The sequence below is a fragment of the Thunnus albacares genome, chromosome 13 (assembly GCF_914725855.1).
Source record: "Thunnus albacares chromosome 13, fThuAlb1.1, whole genome shotgun sequence".
In the NCBI taxonomy this organism is placed as follows: domain Eukaryota; kingdom Metazoa; phylum Chordata; class Actinopteri; order Scombriformes; family Scombridae; genus Thunnus; species Thunnus albacares.
In genome coordinates this window covers 29,677,673-29,687,685 of record NC_058118.1, presented here as the reverse complement: position 1 = coordinate 29,687,685, position 10,013 = coordinate 29,677,673, and the positions used below count along the sequence as shown (strand labels likewise).

The 10,013-nt window shown below is 37.0% G+C and overlaps 2 protein-coding genes and 1 non-coding gene across 3 annotated transcripts; 2 read left to right on the top strand and 1 right to left on the bottom strand.

Moving 5' to 3' along the window:
* Positions 1 to 537: 537 nt before the first annotated feature.
* Positions 538 to 1,181, top strand: LOC122995656 (histone H2B 3-like). The gene has a single exon (XM_044371000.1). It carries the CDS (start codon positions 576 to 578, stop codon positions 942 to 944), a length of 369 nt encoding a protein of 122 aa, XP_044226935.1. The 5' UTR covers positions 538 to 575; the 3' UTR covers positions 945 to 1,181.
* A 3,808-nt stretch (positions 1,182 to 4,989) lies between these two features.
* LOC122995634 (histone H1-like) lies at positions 4,990 to 5,832 on the bottom strand. Its single transcript, XM_044370978.1, has one exon. The coding sequence runs from the start codon at positions 5,658 to 5,660 to the stop codon at positions 5,043 to 5,045; it is 618 nt and encodes a 205-aa protein (XP_044226913.1). The 5' UTR covers positions 5,661 to 5,832; the 3' UTR covers positions 4,990 to 5,042.
* A 2,574-nt stretch (positions 5,833 to 8,406) lies between these two features.
* On the top strand, positions 8,407 to 8,478 carry trnad-guc. Its single transcript has one exon. It is a non-coding gene; the product is annotated as a tRNA-Asp (tRNA).
* Positions 8,479 to 10,013: the final 1,535 nt, after the last annotated feature.

Here is a 10,013-nt window from a genome sequence, read left to right as displayed (position 1 = left end):
CACATGCAAATAAGGGGAACCACTGGTTAAACTTTCAGGTATGAATTGTGTTTCATTAGTGTTAGTGAATAAACTGAGTTACATGTTGTGGAGTAAAAGTCAATATTCACATGAAGAACATAGTAAGATGAAAGGAAAATATGATATAGTAAATACCTCAAAATTGTGTTAAAGTACATTAGTACATTAGTGCATTTGCTTTAATGTAGTTCATATACATATGAGTCATATATTAGAATATTAAACATAAATGTAAACACGCTGGTCTGTGTGTAAAATGATTTGAATGCTTCCTGTGGTTCAACTTTCAGTTCAAGCGAGAAGCGAGAAAAGATCAAATAAATATATTATATTAGCTATAATGTAAACAGTGAATTCTCTTCAGATGAAGTGGCTCTTTGTGTAAAAAGGCGGTCAAAGTTTAGGGCGCTGTTTGTGTTGCACATGCGCAGTCTAGCTAACAAGTTAACCAATCCTGTGCGAGCAACGGCGCAGTGAAATTTGCATCAGATGGATATATGGAGGCTGTTTGGCGCTGCTGGGATTATTCGTTTGAGGAAATCTAACGACCAACCATGCCTGATCCAGTCAAAGCCCCGAAGAAAGGCTCCAAGAAGGCCGTGTCTAAAGCCACCAAGACCGGCAAGAAGAAGAGAAAGACCCGCAAGGAGAGCTACGCTATCTACGTGTACAAGGTGCTGAAGCAGGTCCACCCCGATACCGGCATCTCCTCCAAGGCCATGGGCATCATGAACTCCTTTGTGGGGGACATCTTTGAGCGCATCGCCGGTGAGGCTTCCCGCCTTGCTCACTACAACAAGCGCTCCACCATCACCTCCAGGGAGATCCAGACCGCCGTCCGCCTGCTGCTGCCCGGTGAGCTGGCCAAACACGCCGTGTCTGAGGGCACCAAGGCCGTCACCAAGTACACCAGCTCCAAGTAAACCCGCTGTTTGTACCATCAACTCAAAGGTCCTTTTCAGGACCACCCACATCTTCACCTGAGAGCTGTAGTCCTTCGTGTGTGCGTGTGTGTTTGCTCTTCTTCAATGTTAAATGTATTGTAAAATATTTAAATGAATCGTGTTTGTTTTGTTTTTTTTTTTTTGTTTTTTTTTTTCTTTAAACCATGGCTGTGTTGAAGCAGTGATGTGGAGCCCAATAAAAGTCTGAACATGTTATGATCATGTATTTGTAGACTTCAATAATGTTTAGTAGGATGTGGTTTTATTGGAATGGTAAAACCGTTTTTGTTGCTGTATTCAAATGCTCTGTAGAATTTATTCAGGCCAGACATTTGGTCATATTTGCACACTTCTGTATGTTAATGTTGGCATTAAATCTCCCAATGACCACAGTAACGGGGTCCAGTGAAAAGACTGACTGGAGTCCATTCAACTAAATGTGGATGCAGTTCATATTTCGGCCACAGGGTGTCACTGTTGCTACACTATAAAGGTCGCATATAATACTTCAGATGTGCTGCTGACATGTAATCACAATCAACGTTAATTTTTACAACACAATGAATAAACTACAAATAAATCTCTAAGGACTCTGTTCTTCAGTTACCTGGTGAGTATATTTTGTTTTAATAGTTTTAGGCCTGTTTTTCGCTAGCGGAAATTAGCATTAACATTATCACAGTTAACCATGGATTGTGAATACACTGCTAACCAAGCTGGCAGCTAGCACTATGGTCAGCTTCACCTTCTGATCCAAATATGGTCACTTCTGGCTCCAAAAAACCACCATGACGACGGTTAAAATCCAAGATGGCAACGGTCAAATCGCTAAACTTGAGGCTTCAAAACGGCACTCCAAAAACCGATGGGTGACGTCACGGTGACTACGTCCGTATTTTTGTAGTCTATGGTCAAATCAGGCTGAAGTCAGACAGCAGCTACTGTCAGCTATTACAGTGCATCTGGAAAATGACACTTTGTGAGTTTTTATAATAACGAGACAGTGAGAGGATCAGTCAGTGAAATCAAATATGTTAAACAGTCATTATGTCAACATTATTGCGTCTGATCCTTCCTGTGGATGTTAGTGATCAGAGAATTGTTTGAAGCAATGCAAAATATAGAAAAGTGTGCTGTGTGCTGCTGCTCAAGAAGACCGAGAAGCCCGCCAAGAAGTAAACAGGCTCCTAAAGGAACCGGCTCCTCTAAACAACACAACGGCTCTTTTAAGAGCCACACACTCCTGATAAAGAACAAACATCCTCATGTCTCTGGTACACTGTCATTAAGACACAAATCATGTTTATTATCTATACAGAATATTGAATCAGTGTTACACTCAGTTAAATATACTGATTATATTTGAACCATAATTGATGCTTGTGTTCTGAACAATACCAGCAATCAACATTTAAAAGTTAATGTTTATGATAAAACAGTGGTTGGTCTATATATTAACCTACATTTGAAACTAATTATTATACTAGTTATTCATTATAATTACTAATGCTCAGGTTGATGGTCAGTGTTACAAGATGTCTATATTATAACTGCATTAATAACATAATGATGGTTGTTGTCTGTGTTGCCAACAGAACAAGAAATAAACATTTAAAAGATAATCTAGTCATTCAGTGTAGAAATCATACTTATAATACAAGAATGGCTGGTATATACATTATTCTACATGACATTTAGACACCATTTCAAACTAATTATACTAGTTATTAATTACTAATACTAATAATTATTAATCTGGAGATTTCCCAGCCCCCCAAAAGCCTCTTTAAGATCCACATTCAGCTCTGAAACTGCGATTCTGATAAAAACTGGTAAAAGGTTTGTTTGACTCAATGACTTGTGACGTAACAGCTGCTCCTCCTTTCTATTCTCATTCATATCATTGTGTAACGTTTCACCTTTTACCACTTATAATAAACACAATAAGAGGAAATATGTTTTATATCTGACACATATTAACTTAGATGTAATAAAAAGGGAACAGCAGTAGTAATAATAAATCTATCATAATGGTTTTATCATAATATATATTTACAGTTTATTGTCATCCTGAGTGATTTTCTGTATTTGATGCTCAGTTCAGATCAGATCATGTTATAAGAAAATAGGAGATAAAGAGTAAACTGGTTTATCACTAAATGAATAAACAGAATATGATTATGAGTTGACACCATATTATTAACTGTCGTCACCATTTTTACACAAAACCTTCTGTAAGAGAGGAACAAAGGAGCTCCCTCTCCTGCCAAACTGACATGTCAATAATTATGTTTTATATTTATCATATATATATACGAAATAAATCACAATTTTATCAATTAGTGTAGCTTATGAAACACAACATAGTTTAAACATATTATAATCAGGATGCTGCTCTTTAGATAAGTTATGTGGCTCTTAAAAGAGCCTTTGATCAGGTTCACATGTTCAGACTGATGACAGCTCACTTCTTGGTTTTGGGTTTGGCGACCTTCTTTGCAGGTTTTGTGTTTTCTGCTGACGGGCTTTCACTGACATTCAGGTTAAAACTTCCTTCTAAAGTCTCAGAGTAAAAAAGCCTTTTTACAGAGATTCTTAAAAACTTCTGGCATTGACATCGATATAAACCTTTTAATTAGAAGAAAAAAATGTGTAGTATTAAAAGTTTTCTTGGGGCCACTACACAAAATAATATCTGGGCCTCAGGCCCTTTAAGAATAAACAGGGAACATACATTACGTGAATTTTAATAAAATAGCACTGTTGATATGTTGATATATGTCAAAATATCTAATATTTCCTTTTGTTTATCATGTAAACAATTATCGTTGAAGCGTGTGGCTGTGGTGTGGCGTGGCATTGAGTTTTGATGTTTCGCCATTCCAGAGAAAACTGCTATAACTTTGTGTAAATGCTCCAATCTGCCCCAAACTTTCCATGTTTGATAAGAGTCCTGGCCTGAACACGTCTACATGACAATTTTCAATAAGTAATGCAAACTGGCTCCATAGCGCCCCCTATGAAATTTCAAGGAAGCAGCCCAAGCAGCAGGCAAAATAGTGGACAAAGGAAGTGATGTTTATCTCCTTCTTGCACTGTCTGAAAACAGCCTGGGTCTGAACACATCTACATGCGAGTGACAGAAGCCCTTCGACTGCGCCACGTGGCGACATACGCAAGGGTACGAGGGCCCGATCATCGCTGCTTGCAGCTTTAATTTCTACTTGATATTATATTTATGGGAATGACATCTGTACAGTCAATATTCAACCACTGTTAAAGATTATGGTCCAAACCAAAGTTTATATTTGTTTTATCATAGTTATTGTCTGTTACTTGTTCTTGTTTGTATTTTGTCTTTTCTATCTTTCTATAGATCTTCACCAAAGGAAAAAAAAACATTTATAGAATTAATTTCTGACAATGTATCACTGACACTAAATATTATGAAAAAATATGAGTAGTAGCTAAATGTACTCAAAGTATCAAAAGTAAAAAGGTTTGTAGAACAATATATTGTTACTGATTAATTCTCTCAGTTTTGATAAAGATCACTTGACAGTTTTAAAGCTGTAGTTATTGTATAAACAGTATAATATGTGAGAAATTAATGATGCAGTGAGTTAAGGAGAGATGAGCAGGAGATGCAGTTTAGCAGATGTGGCGTCTCTTAAAAGAGCCTTTTGGTGCTATTTTTGTTCGGCTGTGATTGAAAGTCACTTGTGGATGATATGTGCTGTTATTTGCTTTTGTGTCCTTGACACGTGGTTGGGATGAACTTTTCTTATTTACCTTACTTGTATTCTTCTTCCCCAGTGTTTGGGGGTACTGGTTTAAGCTGAGTTGTGATTTATGTTGCTTTGTCAATAATAATAATATAAACACAAAACACGCATGTGTTGACACCATATTACCAACTACAGTCACCATTTTTACACATAAAACTTTTTTTTAAACTAATCTTACTAATGAGAAAACAACATTATTTACACATTAACAGGATGCTGCTCTTTAGAGAAGTTGTGTGGCTCTTAAAAGAGCCTTTGATCAGGTTCACATGTTCAGACTGATGACAGCTCACTTCTTCTTGGGTGCTGCCTTCTTGGCTTTGGGTTTGGCGACCTTCTTTGCGGGAGCTTTCTTAGCTGCAGGAGCCTTTTTCACCACTTTCTCGGGGCTCTTGGCGGCCTTCTTGGGGCTCTTGGCTGCTTTCTTGGCCGCTGCGGGCTTCTTGACCTTCTTGGGGGATTTCTTAGCGGCTGCTGTCTTCTTAGCTGCCGCTGTCTTGGGCTTCTTGGCCGCTGCGGGTTTCTTTGCTGCGGGCTTCTTGGCTTTGACGGCGGCTTTCTTCTTCACCACTTTCTTGACGGGCTTGGCGGGTTTGGTCTCCTTGGCGAGCTTGAAGGAGCCGGAGGCCCCTGTCCCTTTAGTCTGGGTCAGAGTGCCTTTAGTCACCAGCTTCGTGACCGCAGTGTTGATGCGTTTGTTAGCTTTAACGACATCGACACCTTTGGTCGCCAGAATCTTCTTAAGCGCCGCCACCGACAGCCCTTTACGCTCCTTGGACTCCGCCACAGCGCCGATGATCAGCTTGTTGAGGCTGGGTCCGTCCTTCTTGGGCCGGGGAGCGCTCTTCTTCTTCGGGGCTTTAGGGGCGGCTTTCGCCGGGGCCGCTGCTGGAGCTTCTTCTGCCATCTTTGCGTGTGTAGCCTGCTGTTTGTCTCGCGGACTGTATGTTCGAGCAGAGGGCACGAGGCGGGACTTATAAAGCACATGAGAACCGTGGAGAAGCAACACTCAGAGCCGCTCTGCCTGCCGCCTCAAATCAGATGAAACTTGTGTTTTCTCCTCCACATTTTGGGGGTAAAACACACAGAAAACCAACATTTTAAAACACTTTTGTTATCGCAGCAGTGAGGAAACGTTTCTCCCTTCAGACTGAGCTCATTTTTGGCGTCCAGGACTCATTTATTTCATTCTGGGAGGCTTCAAACCTCGCTGATACACCGTCACTTTGTGCGGCGCGCAGCGAGTTTTCTTCACAAATCGTCTTCAAAAACGTCTTAAAGTGATTTGTATGAAATGTAACAGCGGTATTCCAGTAAGCAAAGACGTCTGAGGACACAATAAAGCTGAAACCAGTGCAGTGACGTGATTTATTAGTTTTTAATCAGACACGTTTTCGGTGGAGGTAAACACACGGTTACTGTCGATGACTCAGGGCGGTTACACAGACTGTCACTAATGGATCCGCTGGAAAAGACTTCCTGTTTCCACTAAATGTTAGATTGACCATGAACAGGACTGAAAACACACTTTTATAGTAATCATCAGATTGAAGATTGAAATAAAATAACGTGTTTGTCTTCAAGAAGTTGTGATATCAGCTTCAGTTTGTCTAGAAACACTACGGCAGCCTGTTGCTGCCAACATGTCATTTTACAATAAACCTTTCTTGTTATAGCAAATATATATGTACATTAGAATAAACACAGTTTGCCTGGAGAGGACATCTCACAGCCAATGAAAGATTAATTAAAAGTTTTTAAATTCACATGCACACATTTATTCAACAGTGAAATTCTGAGAATATTTATCAAGTCTGGTCTTGTTTTGTTGATATGATTAATCAATTATGTTATATATCTTGTTTTTTTTTAGCATGAACTAACACCAAATACCAGCATTTATAGCCTTAACTTTCAATGACCGTCACTAGATGAGCCTTTGAAACAGTCTCAACTAAATGTTAGATTGAAGATGAATGAGACTGAAAACACAATTTAACAGTAAATAATCATCTTTTTAAAGATTACAATAATCGTTCTGATGTACAGGAACATAACTTACTGAGCAGTGTAATTAGCTTCAGTGTGTCTCTAACACAATGTGATCAGCTCCTCTCTGAAGAAAATCTGATTCATAACATTTTTATTTGATATTTAAATGTGATGTAAAACATTGTTTCTACTGTATTTGTATTTTCTTTCTCTGGGAACCTGAAGTGCATTTCATATCTTATTATTTAAGTTACATATAATTGATTTCTTTAAAGGCAGATGTAGATTTTTCTTTTTTTAGACTCTGTGTTATTAAATTCAACTATTTTTTTTATTAAACGTGGGAGAAAATAGCCTCATAACCTCAAGATGAGGTGACAAAACCACAGATGATTATTTAATAATTGATGATCATTTTTTTGTAACAGTAAGGTCTTTAAACAAGACACCTGAAAAAATCAGAAAACTCCATTATGGAGTTTTAGTCTTTGTAAATAAAGTTATTATTTCATCAATGTTCCCATTTTCAACAAAGTTCTGATTTATAATTAGGTGAAAGCCGCCTTTTAACAACACTGATGCTTTCACATTTTATGCTCATTCGGGTTAATATTCAGTATTCTGGTAAATAATAACTACATTTATATTTATTAGAGTCCAAAGAGAGAAAATACAGGAGGCCCTTGTTCTTCTTCAAATAACACTTAAACTGAAAAAGTCAATTACATGTTCAGAGACTGGAGAAAATAATTTAAGCACAAAATTATTTAATATTTTTCCCAATGAAGAACAACATTGAAAACTTTTTTCCCCCATTTTGCCACAGTAGTTACAGTGTGAACTACTACTACGAGGTGGAGAGCGCAAACTTAGTTTGACCCACAATTTCACAACAACCACTGTAGCGGCCATTTGTCAAGAATCACAATCAGACTTACAATCAAAGTGCCACTGGTGCACCATGGGAACAAGATGTATGCAGACTAAAGAAGTCCAGTGTCCATGCAAAGTTTTGTGTTTCATAAGGTTTATTCATCAAAAACTTCTTCTTCTTGTTTATTGGCGGATCGCAAACCAACTTTAAGTGCAAACAAAAAACAATTTAAAAAAAACTAAACAAAACACAAATGACAAATAAATAAATCACACCCTATTCCCCTGTATTATATAACCTTTCAACTCCCTTCTAATTTCCCTGAAGTCCTGTCCTGTATTCAGTATTGATTTTAAACTTAATTCCTGCCTTGTCTCATGTATCATATTTCTTAATTTCTCCCTCTCTGAATATTATTTACTACAACCTTAATAGTATAATGATTTCCTGCTGCTTGCCATGCTCTACCTACCTGTATAACCTCATTAGACCACAGTGTTAGCCAATTTACAAAACAAAATAAAAAATAATAAATACAAAATAAAATAAAAATAAAAAACTAAAATAAACAATAATACTATATGCTAAACAAGCAAATGATCAAACAAAACAATCAATTATCAACAAAAAATACTCTCAGAACCTTATCTAGATAAAGAAAATATCTACAATCGTCAGACAATACTAATCATAAATCAGTAAAACAACAACCAGATTAATTAATAGCGCCAACATTCACATTCCGGGGAAACTTTAAATTCTCCGGAATTGCCCTTTAAAGAACCGTTCCTCGTTAGTATAGTGGACAGTATCTCCGCCTGTCACGCGGAAGACCGGGGTTCGATTCCCCGACGGGGAGGATCAATTCTTTATCAATTTATCTGAACCCAGACCCGGATATTAATAACACATGTTTATAACCCAAAATCACATGTTCCTCACGAATTCATATTCTGCACAAGATGTAATTCCTTACAATAAAGTCATGTATTTCACTGTAATAAATAACTACAAGTTGTCTGGGAGCTGACTGTTGTTATCTTGTCTAAGTTGGCTTTAAATGTTGTACTTTGCAGTTGTTCTCTCTAAATAACTGACAAAATATACTATATAAACATATATGACCTTTACTTCAACGCATATTAACCATCAAAAAGGGGTCATAATTATGTGATTTACACATTAATAATCCCAGAAATCATGTGATAAATTAAATACAACCTGCTATATATGGACTTATAACTGAGTGAATTCATATATATATATATATATATATATATATATATATATATATAGTATTTAATTTATCTATTTTAATTTATCTCTGGCACCACCATGGCACCAGAGAAGGTATCTTTACAACAGGTCTATATTTTTGTGTGGTATTGTTGTATGGAGGCAGAATAATTAAATCAACAATCATGTGAAAATAAGCTATTTTTCATAATAATTGATATATGATCACATATCTAGCTAAATTAAATCCTACACTATTTCTGTCAGGTTTACTTCAAAATGTGAGGAGAGTGGGTGCCAACAACTCCGCCCAAGAGGCCATAGCTGTATGGGACGCCTTCAACAGCTACTTCTCCTCTGCCGCTGGTGAAGTGCCCTGGCAGTACAACGTAGCCTGACATGCCCACTTGTTGTCTCTGCAACCCACACCTGCTGCTCTTCTTCTTCTAAATAAAACAAAGGCTCTTTTAAGAGCCACCCACTTATTCTTAAAAGAGCTGATTCCTATAAAGTTTCAATATTAAATGAACAAACAGCTAAATATACTATATGTATATGGAGCTTTCACAAAAGTTCTTCTCTTTTGCATGCATAGGTAGAGGAAACCCAGCCCCTACTATGTACAATCTCAGCATTCATGATCACTATAACTGAGGTGGTCAATTCATATTTTTGTTAGCATAGTCATTCTGTTGTGATTACAATATTAAAATTAAGCACATAACCAATGTTGACAGTAAGTAAATACCAAAAGTATTGAATTGAGAAAAACTATATATTGCATCTTGGAGTGTATCATCACATGGCTAGATGTGTACTGAACTAGTAACCATAAATAGTAATTAAATGGTGATTTTACCAAATGTATAACATTTCCTGACTGCAGTAATTGCCACATCACTTCACGTTGCTGAATACGAAGAATGCAACAATGTACATTTTCTTCTACACCCTCTGTTATATTGCCATGCTCTACCTAGATAATAATCATTTATGTTTACTTCATTCGCCATGTCTTTCCTGATTGAATACATAGATAAGAACTCATCCACTCTCCTTAAAAACATACACATTACATTCATTAGCTTAATTAATGTTAGTTTATATGATATTCACAGTCTGGAAAAAGATTTTTAAAGTGTACAGTTTATACATTAA

What these genes read in the sequence shown, in the direction of transcription:
- LOC122995656 (XM_044371000.1), top strand. Translation starts at nt 576, where the DNA reads ATGCCTGATCCAGTCAAAGCCCCGAAGAAAGGCTCCAAGAAGGCCGTG.
- LOC122995634 (XM_044370978.1), bottom strand. Translation starts at nt 5,660, where the DNA reads ATGGCAGAAGAAGCTCCAGCAGCGGCCCCGGCGAAAGCCGCCCCTAAA.